The sequence below is a fragment of the Pseudonaja textilis genome, chromosome 6, assembly GCF_049901715.1.
Source record: "Pseudonaja textilis isolate UNSWEBS1 chromosome 6, rPseTex1.2, whole genome shotgun sequence".
NCBI classification, from domain to species: domain Eukaryota; kingdom Metazoa; phylum Chordata; class Lepidosauria; order Squamata; family Elapidae; genus Pseudonaja; species Pseudonaja textilis.
Window position 1 is genome coordinate 41,936,550 of NC_141995.1, and position 16,038 is coordinate 41,952,587.

General features: G+C 35.3%; 1 protein-coding gene across 4 annotated transcripts in view; it reads left to right on the forward strand.

The window, feature by feature from the left end:
* Positions 1–16,038, forward strand: part of ASB5 (ankyrin repeat and SOCS box containing 5) — a 31,221-nt gene continuing 15,183 nt past the window's right edge. The window contains exon 1 of one of the 4 annotated variants that reach the window (XM_026699676.2): positions 1–343. In XM_026699676.2, the coding sequence (XP_026555461.1) occupies positions 148–343 (196 nt within the window). In that variant the 5' untranslated portion in view covers positions 1–147. Of the gene's footprint in view, positions 344–11,511; positions 11,862–16,038 lie in introns of those variants that run through there. The other 3 variants (XM_087936381.1, XM_026699677.2, XM_026699679.2) reach the window with 3 other exon arrangements.

Here is a 16,038-nt window from a genome sequence, read left to right on the forward strand (position 1 = left end):
ATATTTTGAGCTGCACACATCATGACCAGCTGATATTTTCTTTCCTCAGGACCAGCTGTTCCCTAGGAGTGTCTGGCTGGAGCCATATGATCTTAACAACGTATTTGAGAGCTGTTTCTAAACACTGACAAAGACTCTTGTGCAGCAATGACTGTTGTAGAGGAAAATCGGCCTTTTGCCCAACAACTATCCAATGTCTACTTTACAATACTTTCACTTTTCTGCTTTAAACTTTTTATAAAAATCAGCCTCGCGATACTCAGTCATTTCTATATTGTAAAAGGGAATCGTAAAGAGGCAGCAAGAATAGCTGCTGAGTTTTATGGAACTCCTCAAGGACAAGGTATGCTTCTTTCTATTATTTGCTGTTACTGATCTGCCAAGTTTATCAAAATACCTTGTTAAGCATTTGTTCTCCATACTATCGCTTTTTGTTATCTGCATTTATACATTTGTTGTTATACTCAGAGGTATCAGTTGTCCTATTGCAACGTGCTGGTCCTGTCATGTATAGCAGACCATTTAATAGGAAAGAAGTTAAATAAAACTGATGGAGTCTAATATTTCTATTTGTATATTGTAAAAATATATTAATTTTCTGTAACATATACTAATAATTGGCGTTGATAAAATTTCCAAAATGTAATCCTCTTTTCAGTTAATATCCACCTCAAAGCTGATTTATATATATAGCAAGCAATAATGTAATTTTTTTCAGAATTATTAGTAATTAGTAAGTGTACATCTTGAAAAAAAACAGGTCTTTCTTTTAAAATATTTATGATTTCTGTTGTGTTTTTAAATAAGATAATTTTAACACAACAGACAAAAATAAATGTATATTTCAATTGGTTTATATAGTAAGTTTAACTCCTCAGTTCAAAGACTCATGCAGATAGTTTATTTGGTAATAATAAGAAAGCCCTGGCATTTTTTCACAAGATGTATAGTCTGGAATGCAACTTATAGCCTTGAGATTTCCTAGTAGTCTCCCATCCAAGTAGCTACATACAGTTATAGGAGAAGGGACTGTCAAAAATTCACCTTTAAAATATAAAACTATATGGCTATTTATTGGAATGAAATAACTGGCTATTCTAAATTCAACACTTACATATAATATTATTGAAAAAGATCTGGCAAGTATGTAGCATAATGGTTAAAGTAGCAATATTATAATTTATAAAAAATACTCAGCAATCCATAACATAAATTTACAAATAGGATAATTTATATGTAACAGGAGTATACAATATAGGATATTATTTAATGTGTGTGTGACAATGACCCTCTATTCCATATGTTGGTCTTCAAGGTGCAAATGAAACTTTTTGCAGGTTCTTATGAACAAGTGTTTTCTGGGAACTGGAAAACATCCTTCTCATTTCAATTCATGGCAGTGCCCCAAAACAAGAAATTAAAAATGACCATTTCTAAATACAGTAACGTTTTTAAAAGCCTGTCTCTTTAGGAATAATCCTAAAATGTATATGTTGCTATATAATAACACAGTGCAAGAAATAATATGAAATGCAGCAATAATTAACAGCAGTAAATGAGGGTGGCAATTGCTGAAATGTTGAGAACATATTATTTTGGTAGAATATCATGAATGTATGACTGTTTAACCTTGATGAAAAGATTCCTAAGAGAAATATCAATTCAGGGAAACATTTCCTATCACACATCCCAGATTCTACTCATGGTTGCTCTGAAGCTTTGTGTCTCCCATTAATAATACATAATAGAGGAGAATGAATCCTTTTTTAATTCTTGAAATATTGTTTTATACACAATAGATGCACAATTGGTCCTCAATGTTGCAAGAATATATCTATAATATGCCTGTTTTATAATCAACACTTCACCTTTAAAAATACAAATTTTTCCATAGCATGCAAAAATATTTTTACGAGCCAGGAAATATATAAGGCTATGGAAAATTCTGATTCAATTTGAAACTGTTTAAATTTAATGTCTGATTTAAATATTATTTCTGAAGCAAAACAGAATGTCATGCTGAATTATCAAACTGAAGCTGTGAATCAAGTTGATTCAGGTTTCCCAAAAGATTTGAACTGGATCAAATGGATGAACAGACTAAAACTCGTATCAGATTCTATCTAGATATTCCTAGAGAAACAAGAGTGAAATTGTTGTGTAAGTTTATTATACGATTGGGCAAACCGAAGATTGCCTTTCTCTATTAGATGACCCAACTTTCAAAGAAGGTCCATATAATCACAACAATGAAAGATTTCCAAATTCCAGCTGGATATCTAACTCTGTGAAGACACAGAGGCCCAACAATTCCTGTCTTGCCTTACTGACAACTTCATTTGTCAGAAAGTGAAAGAAGAAACAAGGGATCTGCTAATCTTTGGTTGACAAAAGGAAGATAACTGTAAGCATGTCTGCTGAGGAGGCTGGCACAAAGTAGCATGAAGAGCAGCTTGAGGAATTTGATATGTTTAGCCTGCAAAAGATTGAGAGGAATATGTTGGAACTAAAGGGAAATAAATTCATGTTAGATATTAGAGAGCTTTCTAATGTTAAGTACTGTTAACCAATCAAATAAGTTGTGTCATGGTGCTGTGTTCCTCATAACTGGACAACTTTGAAAAGAGGGTGATGACTGTCTGAACTGCATAGGGAATCTGTACTGAGTAGTATGTAGGATTAGAGGGCCTCTGAGGCTCCTTTCAACTCTGATTTTTGATCCTGGTATTTCCTCCAATCGATTAATAGGAGTACCAGAATTAGGTGGCAAATATGCAGATTAAAAATCTGTTTATTGCCATCTAGTGGCTATTTGGAGTTTTGCGGCGCAGATCTGGTAGCCCTATATACTAAGTGCAATTATATCAATTAAATGTAAGGAATTTAAATGTATTAATTGCCTAATTGGTATCTCAAGTGATTCCCTCCCCTACCCTTCCATTTTAAAAACAGCTGAATGCCTTATGATATTACTTAAATGTGATGTGCTCATCTGCTAAAAAATGTGCATACAAGCAAAATAAAGCTTATCCGCCGTCACTCCTCTTATACAAAGCCACTCTATAGTGTGAATTCTTTAAAAAGTATATTACTATTAAGTTCAGCTGAGATAAGTATCATGTAGGTCTTGCAACAATTCTTACAATGAGTTTGATAATAATTCTAGTTTATTATAAACTAGATAAATGAACTAGTTGATTCTAGATTGACCAAGAGAGATTATTCCATTATTAAAATGATTAGACTGGTTGCCAGTTTGCTTTGAGGCATAATATAAATAATTATCTTGAAAGCCCTTAGAAGCCTCCATCCCAATTACCCCAGAGAGTACCTTGTTTTACATGATATTACCACTCATTAAGAGTTTTGGGGTACTTTAGGGGAGAGCAGCTTATAGTTGCTGTTTGAACTTCTGTGAATACTCAACCAAAATATTGTAAGACGGGTACCCAACCTCTGGGACATGGACTGGTCCTGGTCCTTGGCCTGTTAGGAATCAGGGCACACATCTGGAAGTGAGCTGTGGGCAAGCAAGCAAAACCAAAACCACCTCCACCAGTCCATGGAAAAAAATGTCTTCCACAAAACTGGTCCTGGTGACAAAAAGGTTGGGGACTGCTACAGTAAGAGGTCTAAGAATTTTTGGTGATCTTTAGGAAGGCCCTAAAGTTGTATTATTTTGACTAATTATGGAAGTGAACATAATTCACTTCATATCTGAAGATTTTTGTGATGGTAGGAAAATATTGTATGGGTCCTGGAGTGATCTACTAAAAGGATGGGTGGGATAAAGCTAAAGTAGATTCCTTGGAGTTAAGCCTATCTTCTATTCCTGCTGCATAGGAATTGGGGTTACAAAAATGGTAGGTTAATTCTCTGATACTGTCAGGCTCTGCTTATTATGTTGAAAAATTGGCAGATGTAACATCATACAGTTCAAACAGAACTTATGTAATCTAAAATTTAAGGCATGCACATGTTTACTATGTTAGCTAGTAAAAGAAGTGGCTTAATAATAATATAAAAACTAAAAGTGAAGAGCAGCCTTCCCAATTTGATTATTGGTGGGAAATATTTTGCAAATACATACATCATACAAATGAATTGGTCACAAATTCATAAATATATTGACAATATCACAAGTTCTGAACAATAATGTATATTAACAAGTATCAAAGAATAGTGAATACAAATGAAAACTCAAAACTCAATGTGCACATACAAACACATATAAACTGTGTTTTCTTGAGAAGAAGATGTGGATTTATGGAGTTCCTCATATGATATGTATGGAATTCCTTCTATGATCCCTCACATGTTTTGTAAGAATAATTTACAATTATTTCTATAAATCATATGTTATTAATCTTTCTAGACATAAATATTGAATATGGAAGTTTACAGAGTTATATATTTTTTAAGATTACACATGTACTTCTATATTCCCCAGCTTTATTCTCCTCCAACATTGCTCTTGTGCTATTTTTTTCTGTTCCCTTTTTTTTTTAGTTTTTTTGTTCATGTATTGATTTGGAACATAGGCAGGAAGGAAAAACAACCTCTGCTCAAGCTTTTCCCAACAATTCCATATCCAAAGAATAAATTACAGAGGAGATATGCCAGAAAAGGCTTGGAAATTCAGACTAATTGTTGAATTTGATATGTAGGAAAAATCTTTTCTTTATTTTTTTTTAACTGGAAACTTAACAGTCTTGATTAAATCTAGATTTTTTTTTGTCACAGACATTTACAAATATTAAACTACTGAAGTGTTCTGATAAAGAAACAGGTTTGCTGTCTACCATTTTTCCCTTTTATGATCATTCCCAATTATCTGACCCTTCAGCTTAGAAATATGTAGCAGTCCATATTTTTAGATATGTAATCTGAAGAACTTGGATTCATTCAGATGTTTTCATAGTATACCATTTAATAATTGCAACTGATAATGTCACTCAAAAACAGTTGCTTGGAAAATGAAAACAGTACAACATGTTTTCTCGATCCACATTCCAGAAGGATCAGAGTTCTATTAATAGAAACAATAGAGACTCACTCAAGCTTTCTAGGTACAGTAAGCTTTGATGGCTATGAAAGAATGCCATATAGACTATTCAATTCAATATGTATGTAATACTAAAGATTCAGCCGGTGGTGGGATTCAAATAATTTAACAGCCAGTTCTCTGTCCTAATGATTTCTTCCAACAACCAGTTCACCAAACTGCTCAGAAAATTAACAACCGGTTCTCTCAAAGTGGTGCAAAATGGCTGAATCCCATCACTGGATTCAGCATATTATTTCTTTAGAACTATGGTGAACTGTTGAGCCACTAAACTATATGTGTGCTAAATGAGATGTATGTAATCCTACAGCCTAAGAAATGTGTTTTGATATAATGTCTGGATAACTGCTCCTTACTTTAAATATGGGGTTGTTTTCTTGATTTTATTATTATATCATTTATTTATTGTATCTATATGCCACCATTCCCCAAGTTCAAACTGCACATTTTTTATTTATTTTTCAAATTATTTAGTTGTCTCTCACAAAATAAGTGTTCTCTAATAAGTTGTTGCTGTTTTTATTTAATACATTAAGCCAGATGTTCAGACTGGTTTGACATTTTTATCTACCTATTGAGTCAATTCAATTCAATCTTTATTGATTAACCCTTGGGCTGTATCAAAGTGTAGAATTCCAGAAACAAATTATTACTAAAATTTTATAAAAGCAGTTTAGAATGGAATTGGATAAAATACAATTTTAAACGAAATTGGAATAAAATCCAGTCTAAAATGAAACTGGAATAAAATACAATCTAAAATGGAATCAGAATAAAACACAATAATGTAAGATATAGATAAAATAGATAAAATTATAGTTTGGTGTTATCCCTGCAGTCAATTAGTTCCACATTTGCAGATCTCAACCGAACCATTTTGCTTAAGTACTGTGCTATGTTAAATGTTATTTTCAGATTTTGGCCACACATAAGATAAGTTGTTTTGATATGGGAGTCCCAATGGGTCATTCGTTTGGTATATAGACCGAGGTACCTGTCTCTCATCCTCTTATACAGGCAACAGTCAAATAGGATGTGAGCCAGGACTTCTACCTCTGCTGCTCCGCAAATGCAGAGAAGTTCATTGTAGAGTATAGAATGGAATCTCCCATATCTGACCATTGTGTCAAGCTCTTCGAATCGCTTGTGTAAATATCTCCCTAAGATGTTTTGGCAATTGTAACTTTAAATAGCTATTTGAAAAGTATGTTTGTGTTTGCTCAGCCATTTCAAGTTACCCACCTTACAAAGGATAGCTATATCATTTGTGTTTCTATATCCTTGATTCTTTGGGCAGCTCTTTTTTAAAATCATTCTCCTGTTACCCAAGAAACAGGAAGGCCACAGCTTCTTACAAAATATTGAGTCTTTCCAAGGAGCTGGGACAGGCAGATCTGGATGTTTGATATTATTGTTGTTGTTATTATTATTGATTTAAGCTTCAGTTTGATTTACAGTCTGGGACTAGTAATCCTAACAAAGAACTGAAGAGCTGTTAAGGTAACGTCTGAGTAGATGGGCAGTTCTGACTAGGGTGTTTCTTTGCAAAGTCAGGTCTGATAAGTTCAAAATTTCCATGTATCTAGGCAGCCCTTTGGGTGTTGCTCCCAGGGCTCCTATTACTACTGGTTACAACCATTGATTATTTTCCTCCACAATTGTTAAATTTCAACTTGCAGATCATGCTATTTTGATATTTTTTCTAGTTGTTTCTCTTCAATTTGTGCATCATCTGGTATTGCAATATCAAGGAACCAGATTTTTTTCTTTTCTACAATAGTGATGTCAGGCGTGTTGTGGGCCAGATGTCTGTCTGTTTGGATTAAAAAAATCCCACAATATTTTGACCTATTCGTTTTCAAGAACTTTGTCAACTTGGTATTCCCAGTAATTTTTGCTACATTCAAACCCAAATTCCTGGCAAAGTTTCCAATTGTTGTTGTTGTTGTTTGTTGCAGTAAGCCAGATGTTCAGACTGGATTTGGCATTTTTGTTTACCTAATCAGTTCCTTTCCAAGGATTTCAAATAGGCAGATCTTGGATGTTTGATGATGTTATATCATACCAGGCTGTTTTGAATAAAGCTGCCTTTTGTAATTGACAGATGGTGAATTTGTCAATGCCAATGGTGTCCAAGTGGTGCTCCAGATGTTTTGAGATTGTACCTAAGATGCCTATATTGCCACAGTTGTTCCATTTCTGTTTGCAGGTCTTTGTATTTTGTTATCTTATCCAGTTCTTTCTTTTCTATTTTCCTTTCTCTACATACTGCCATGTCCACTATCCAGACTTTTTTGTATTTCTTATTGACAGTTGTTAAGTTTGGGGTTTTATGTGGAAGGTGCCTGTCTGTTTGAATTATAAAGTCAGAGAGCAATTTAGCTTTTTCATTTTCTATGACTTTGTCTATTTTATGGACCCACCTGTTCTTGCTTGCAGGCAAATGATATTTCTTGCAGATCTTCCAGTGCATTATTGTTCAGATCTTCCAGGGGATTGATGATGATGATTAACATTAAAAACTATAAAAGTTAGCTAAAAAGAAATAATGGATAAAGGGATGTTAATAATAATGGAGCCACCTCACTAATTCATCAGTTCCCTGGGTTCATCTGGCTTGCTAGTTTAACAAAGTATTGAGGGACCTTTGGACAGTCTGGAGCGATGGTGCCAGTCTAACATGTCCCACCCATGCCAGTGATCATCCAAATTATCAAGTATTGTTGGGTCCAGCAATGGCTTTTTGAGATGGGAACAGACCAAAATCTTCTTAAGGGGCAAAGGATCAACCTTTCACTCAAGAAAGAGTTTTCCACCACTAGAGCTTACTCACATGCCAGTTCCCCCGCCAGTTTGCTTTAACAAGTCAGGAGGGGAATTGATCTAAAGAGAAGTGGCTGAACTCTTCGTCTGTCCTCTTCATTGGGCCCAACAGGTTCAGATAATTGGCAAGAATTTGTCCAATTTTATAGCTTCAGAACTATAACAAGGCTGGTATCCAATTGTGAGCCAATTTGAGAAGCTTTGTCTGACAGATTCTTACACATGGCCCTACAAAGTGTTCTTTGAGTTCCTTTATCCAAGACTGTCAGCTGAAACAAGAGTGCAGGATAGCTAGCCATCAATGCAATAAGGGCAGAAAAATAATGGCACTTCACCATCCTTATCACTATGAAGTAGGTGAGAGCCTTAATCATGGCAATACCCCATGTATGGCCAAGTTCATCCCTTGTAGATCACAGCAATGCTCTAGAATCTAGATGTTTCTTGTATTGCTTCAACTCCCTCAGTTCCTCTGTAACTCACAGGAGAGTCACATAAAGATCAAAAGCCTCCATTGCCCTTCCCCTGTTCCTAGCAGCTATTAAGACCTTGGATAGATCATGCAGCAGACCAACACGAACAAGTCCAGCTCCCTCTGAAATCCAGATCCATCAGTAGCTGTAGATGGATCAAACTAATAGGTCTAGTTTCCCTGCAGTGGGTAGTGGCAACAGGGAATCCCATAATAATCAGGTTGTGATCTAACCATGACAGGAAGGACACCGAAAGCTCTGCAGTTGGAGTCAAGGTGCTCAGGCAGCCTACGCAGCTGTGAAGCTGGCCTCTAAAGCATATTGTACTACTTCTCCAATTTTAACAGTTACCCTCCATTCAAATCAAATCAAACCTAGTTTCAGTGGTATGTCATGACAGTCATAAAGCGGGTCACCACATAATGGCCCTCAATTTTATAATCTTTTTCGTGGTGGTTGTTAAGTGAATACTGCTATTGTAAAGCAAGCATTGGTTTTATTAAGCAAACCCATTAGCTTTTTCCTTTCTCATCATGGTTAGATCAATTGCTGGAAGCATTGGAATGATAGCATTAAAATTATAGCTAGCTATTGTCAGTTTTATCTTAATACTGAGAATTTATACAGGAAATTTTTTGTTTTTTCTCCTTTCTGTTTTCTTTTTTTGTTGTCTCACTTAAGATTTTAAGTCTGATTGTAATGGCCACCTCTGTATCGGCAAGTCCCTAGAAGAAAGTCTCTAGTAAATCAGTACACACACACACAAATGATTGTTTCCTAGTGTGTTCTGCCTCCAGGAAGGAAGCCCAAGAGATATAGTTGGCTGTATAGCTTGAGAAAACACATCTGCCCCCCTCCTCCCTCAACTAATACAGGAAAAAGGACCTTGCTAGATCTTTCTCTTGAGTCTTTCTGAGAGCAACATGGTAGTGGGAAGAAAAACACAGCCTACTTCAAGATGGAGTGGCTGAATAATCCAACCTATTCTGGCTTCCATAGGTAGTAAGGAGCCAGTAGGAAAGAGTCTTAATTTATGTTAAATAATTTTGGATGTGTACAAAGCCTGTTATGATTCATCTTACAACTATTTTTCCAGAAGCTCTTTCTCCATTCTTGAGGAAGCTATCCATAGTCACTTTATGACCCCATTAATGAATTTCAAATCCTTTCTGCAAATGCGACACCTATCTATATTTTGTTTTCTGCTGCTGTGTTTTCTAATAAAGCATATACTATTTTAAAATTGCCAGTTTGTTGCCAGTTTGTGTCTTGGAGTTTATACTATGACAAAATGATTAGGACAGCCTAAAACAATCAGACAATTACCATGCCAGGTTATGCCCAGGAGGCTATCATATGGCCACATATATTAAATGTCCTAAGGCTCCCCAGATTAAATGGGTGCCTGAATTTAAACTGTGTTTAGGTTTTTCTTTCCTTTCTTGTTTAAGAGAAATAAGATGATGTTTTCCATATTTTATACTTGCTTCCTCCATGTTTGGAGGCAAAAAAAAAAAAGGGTGGTGCAGTGAAAACCCATAGAAACAACCATAGCTGGATTACCCCAGGCTGTCCTGGTTGCATGGAACTGACTGGTTTGAAAGTAAATTAGAACTTTAAATTTGTCTATTAATGTGTAACTGCATTAGAACCAAGTGTGCAGTATAAATACTTTAAATAAACAAGTAATTTGTCTCAAGTCTTACCTACAGTGCAAATGCATGCCACATATTATTCAAAACTAAGCATTATGGGTGTATTTGAGAAGAATGGAGGGCAAGAGGTAGATTGGAATCTATTAGTACATCTTAGAATTATTTAAACTAGATTACTCATTATTCCTGAGTCCTGATTGTTGTAAATATAGTAAAAATAAGCATTGTCCCTATATGTTGTAATAAAAAAATAGAAGGGAGTGTTTATGAGAAAGAACTACAAAAGAATTCTGCTATGGAAAATTCCTAGGCTATGATGCACTGCAGAGGTGCCATATTCCTTAATTTTAAACATATGTCTGCTTTTCTTTCTTAAACACCATCTTGACCTTTGACTCTGGGTGTTGGATTGTAGACATGAATTTAACATTTGAAGTCTACGTATTCCAAAAACATGTATTCATTTTAAATAAATGATTAAAATAGATTTTTACACATTTTCAAAAAAATTGCTTTTCTTACAAAGCGTACCATGTTACACACACGTGGTTCTGCTAAGTAAGACAGAAGTGGTTGCTAAGCCATAGAAGGTGGAAAATAGGCAAAGAGCTCTGGTGATTGGCTGGCTCAGGCAATTAGAGCATGTCAGTCAAGCAGGCCAATTTTTGAAGCTTCCTCTGATCCTAAGTGCTGTTTTACTTCACCCTGATCTAAAGTCAGTGAGCAGTGTAACAGCGAACCTGACATTCTGTTGGGAAATTGGAAAATTTGGGATTGTAGTATATCAATCAATTCACTTAATCTGAATTAGTCTCTTCTAATGTTGGCATTTACAAATAGGAGTATATCCTTTAAGTCCCTCTGGCCATCCAGGATAAGCATGCATTAAAATACATTTTAAATGCATGTCATATTTGAGATAGGTTGAAAACCAGACAATGGTTATGAAATCTACATACCAGTTGTTTTCAACAACTACTCACATAACTACCTTCATCAGTCCATCCATCCATCCATCCATCCTGGATACTCATCTCATCAAAAGCATGTTCTACATAGTAGATAATGTACAACAAAACTAAAACTGAATAAATACAAAAATGCTTATTATTCATTATGAAAATACTAAAACTATAAAAGCAGAATAAATAGGGAAATGATAGGTAAAGAAATGTTAATAATTACGTAGCAGAGCTACTTTACAAGTTCAACAGTCCCCTGGGGTCCCCAGCCTTGCTGGCATAACCAGGTGTTAAGGGACTGTTAGAAGCTCAGTATCTGTGTACTGTGTACAAACATGTATTTTGATGGGGCGGCGGCGGGGGGTTTAATCTCATTTTTTTTCAAAGGATTTTTGGGATTAGATAGGTCTTTATTAGGGTCATCATGGGACAGTTTTTCTAGCACAGCTTTGAATAAAAATCCAAGAGTGTCTTCCTTTTAAATAATGTAAACAGACCCATGTCGTAGCTAAGCTGATTCTTTCTTACTTTATAAATAGAACATGCCAGTGCAATCTTTTCTTTCCCTCACTCTAGCTGCCTGTTCTGTTAGTAAATGTTGCTGAATGGGTTTAACTGTAGTGACTGCTCTACGGGAAGCTGTTCTAAAATAACTACAGCCAGAATGTCAAGGAAGAAAGAAATTAGTTAGCAGATTATGAATGTTTTACAGGGAATAGTGTTGATGACACAGAGGCCTTGGCAGGAGTTTAAAAAAAAATGTCCACAGATGCTGTTGTTGAGGGGAGTAGCATTAAACAGAATCTCTCAAAGAGAAAGCTAGAATGCGCAGAAGAGCGCCCTGTGAAACGGAAGGCTAACTGGGGCATTCTCACCAGTCAAGGTTAGTAAACTCATTGTTTCAGCAGCTTGTAGGACACTGCTGTTTGCTGGCATGCCCACTTTTTGTTAAGACTCAAGTAAAATTTCAATGTAAATATGAATTTTTATTCTGTTGTTAGGACATATGGTTTTGTGCAATTTTACCAGTAGTGGACTATTTAAAAACAAAAAATGCCATATGCATTTTGTATGAGATGGTTTTGCAATAGGCAAAATGGATATTTGTATATGTTTATGTCTGTGCATGTGCATTAATATATAATATAGCTAAGTAAAATTGCTGAGTAATATTTACAGGGAGGAAGGGTAGAAAATGTTTATATGTAAATACAAATATAGTAATAACTATACATATTTATGTGCAAATAAAAAGGATTATAGGTAAATACAATTGCAGAAATGAGGCAATATCTAATATATTCTGTAAAATTTTCTTATAACATGAGGGAGTTATGAAACCTCTTATAAACAATAAGCAATCTTGTTTTGCTTATTGCTTACATATTTGCCAACAACAACAAATCTACCTGCTTATATTTGACAATCCAACTGACCTGATTTAAAATATTCTGAAATTTTATAGTCATTATCAAAATACAAATATTATTACAGATTTTGTTACATTTTGCATTAAAACCAGTTATGTTAACCATATAACTGAACGATTATATTTTAAGAGCAGATTTTGATCCAGAAAAATATCCTGCAAAGAAAACAGCTTTAACACTTTCCATTATGCCATTTTCTTAATAGAAACCTTCCTTACAATAATCAGCTATTTCAACCATTACTTCTTTCTCATTACAGTAAAGGCAATGTATGGAAAACACTCCTTTTACTATCCAGAGTAGAAGTATATTTAATTTAGAGATCACATTTTGTTTGTATTTAAGGCATTAATTTAATATGGATACTTCTTTTCATCCAAAGAATGGTTAAAATTGCACAAATTCACATGGAATGCTATTAACTCAAATTACTTGTTAATTGATGTTTATAGAATTGCATTGTAATTTATTCACCTCAAAAGAAGTTGTTTTTAATATTTTACATTATCACTGCATTCATGATTAAGAGATGGTAGAAAAACATGTTTTCATTTTAATACTTTATATCCATTCACTTCAGTAAGTTGATCATTTAGAGTGAATAAACTGAATAGTAAGGCAATGTAGAGACACTGAAATTTCCTTCAATCATAGTTAAAGAGTTGGGGAAAACTAAATGCACAGATTCTCCCTCCGTTCCCTCCAACAGTAAATCATGATTGCAAAATACAATTTGGTCAATTGTTTTGGGGAGATTATTCAAACCGTAGTTTGTCAGTTGGAGATCTTGGTTATGTACAATACAGTCCAACCTGCTGTTCAGCATAACCCCTTACCGAGAGCCCAGATTTTGGCTCTGGGTTGGTATTGGAGTCCCCATTACTACTAGTATTGGGAGCTTCAACCTCCATACTCAAAGTTAGTAGTGTGGAAGGCTTAGGAATTGTTTTCTTGGTGATCATGGCCAAAATAATCACAGGCTCAGTGCACACGCGAACATACACTATATATCATCATTACCTCAGAGCAGTTGATTTGAAGATGGAGGATGTTATTCTGAAACTTCTATCATGATCAGATCATTTCCAAACTTAGTTGATATTTGTTGTCTTCTGGGACTAGGACGGAACAATTAAGATAGTCTACCCTAGTCAAGCAGAAGACAGACCAGGGAAGCTAATTCTTAGTGACTGCTTCCTACTTTGAGATAGTTTAATCTGAAGTGGGAATAGTCCCTAATCTTACAGTATAATCTTTCAGAGAATGATTAGGGGCTGACTGTCCCTGGAAGGCCTTTGTAGGGGATTCAAAAAGCTTTATAGTATGTCAATGTAGAGATATTGTTTATTTTTGTTTAAGGTTGTATTTGTTTTTATGCCAATGTTGGGCTATACCTTGGTTTTCTGAGGCGCTCCAAGAGCTCCATGAACATAAGAGTATTGTTGCAGAAAAACAAAAAGTAAATCCAACCAAACACAAGTGTCCATGTTTGGGCCTACATCATAGGGATAAAGCAGGCAAAATGTCTTTATTTCTCCATCCTTATTTCATCTTTTTATAACTGCTTAGGGGCCTTGTTTATAGTGATCTATTCCCTACTGGGGAAAGATTGCCTTGGGATCTTCTACAGAATTGAGGTATAGAATACTTACGCTATTTGGGCAGATAAAATCATTTTGATTAACTTGCAATTGTACTAGGACTTTCACTAGAAAGATTCAAATGAGTTGCCTGGGGTGCATTCTTGGGATGTTATTTGGACTCAGTTAGATTCTATGACTTGTTACATACGTTTCCTCAGGTTTAGCTTATGGGCACTCACACACTCACAGACCTGGAAAATTGCCACATTTAAATAATTTCCAACTGAATACTAAGACACAAACTGTTCTTTAGAATACACAGAGACCCAGTGAATTTAAAATAACAGCAACTTTACTGATTAATGTATATCTATTTGTTCTTTCACACACATGTATGCACATGCCCTCTCATCCTCATTTACCCAGCATCCCTTACTAGGCTGTCAGGGATGGAAGTCGCCAAGTCTGGATCTATAAACGACTTTAAAGAGTGGGCAGGCTTCAGGACCCCTTTTATCCCTCCAAATCCTATGTTAGAGTCTGGTCCCTCTGGATTATTATGTAGCGAATAAGATGACTACTTGATGGGCTTATGTGATTGTATTGGTTTCTTTGAAGGAGAGGATTGTTTCCCTGGTTTTGAAGGACATGGTGACACATTTATCATTTATTATCAGCAAACCTACCATTATCTAAATTGCTGCTGTCCAGATTCTAACCTTCCCTTTCTGGAGAAAGTTGTAAAGAATACATGCAAGCAGCACATCATATGAAGGTCCTCCTAGCCACAACTGCCACTTTGTCCTTGTTCTGAATCTAGGAGGACTCCCAGATTTCGCTTGGGGTCTTTGGGGGGCAATGCATCCCATCCAGCACCAGAGGTGGTATAGTCCTAGAACCAAAGATGAAAAAGTCTGGCTAGTGGATGGGGCAGTACCTGGAGGCAGTGGATTTGAAGAGAAAGAACCAGAGAAGATAACAAGACACAAAGAACTGCAAAGAGAAATAGAACTGTGGCAAAAGCAAGCAAAGGTGTAATACCAGTAGTAGTGGGCATCTTGGGTGCAATCCCAACACAACTGAAGCACCACTTGTGCACCATCAACATAGAGAAAATTCAACATCAGTCAATTATAAAAGGTGGCTTTATTTGGAACAGCTTCCACCCTTGTATGATATCTTAACAGCATCAAACATCCAGTTCTGCCTTTCTGAGGTCCTTGGAAAGAACTCGATAGTAGACAAAAATGCCAAATATGACCTGAACATCTGGCTGATTGTGTGATGAGCCAAAATATATATAAATAAAGAATAGTTAATAATTAAAAGTAATAAATACATAAATTGAAAAGAAAACAAAAACAAAAATCTTAAAGGGTAGACTCAGTGGACCACTGGGACTACTTCTGCTGTCAGTTTCTTATGTTCTTATGTTTCTATATCCTTCAATGTTGGAAAGACAATGCAAGTCCAGATGTTTGACTTGAGTCATTGATACATAATACGTATATGCATTCTGTTTCTGACCTGCTCTTTGTCAACATAGCAGATACATTAATCAGTATTATTTTATGTGGTCAAAATGTATTTAAACATTAGCATGCATTATTTCCTGTATCTTTAAAATGTTACTTGGGTAGGATAGGAAGCATTTCTCAGAACGTTTTTGTAATGTTTTTCTCTTTTAACATATATTCAAGCAATAAAATAAAAAAAGAGACTGGATGATTTGTCAATAACGTTCTGAAAGTCTATTGAAAAACCATAGTTCTATCACATTTATTCTTGCTGTTGCAACATTTCCCAAAGATGTCAGGGCTATTATTTTGTAGGTTTGTAATAAGATCTACGCTGAAATTAAGTTCTAGTCACCAAATACCATTTTAATATTCCCCTGGGAAGGAGAACTCTAAGGAAGAGAATCAAGAGTTACTCTAGTTGAGAAGTGAGATTTCACATGAAAAACTAAAGATTGTAAGCAGTATGTCCATTTTGTTATTGCAAACTAACTCATTGGGTGAAATGTTAGGTCACTTAAAGCAAAAGA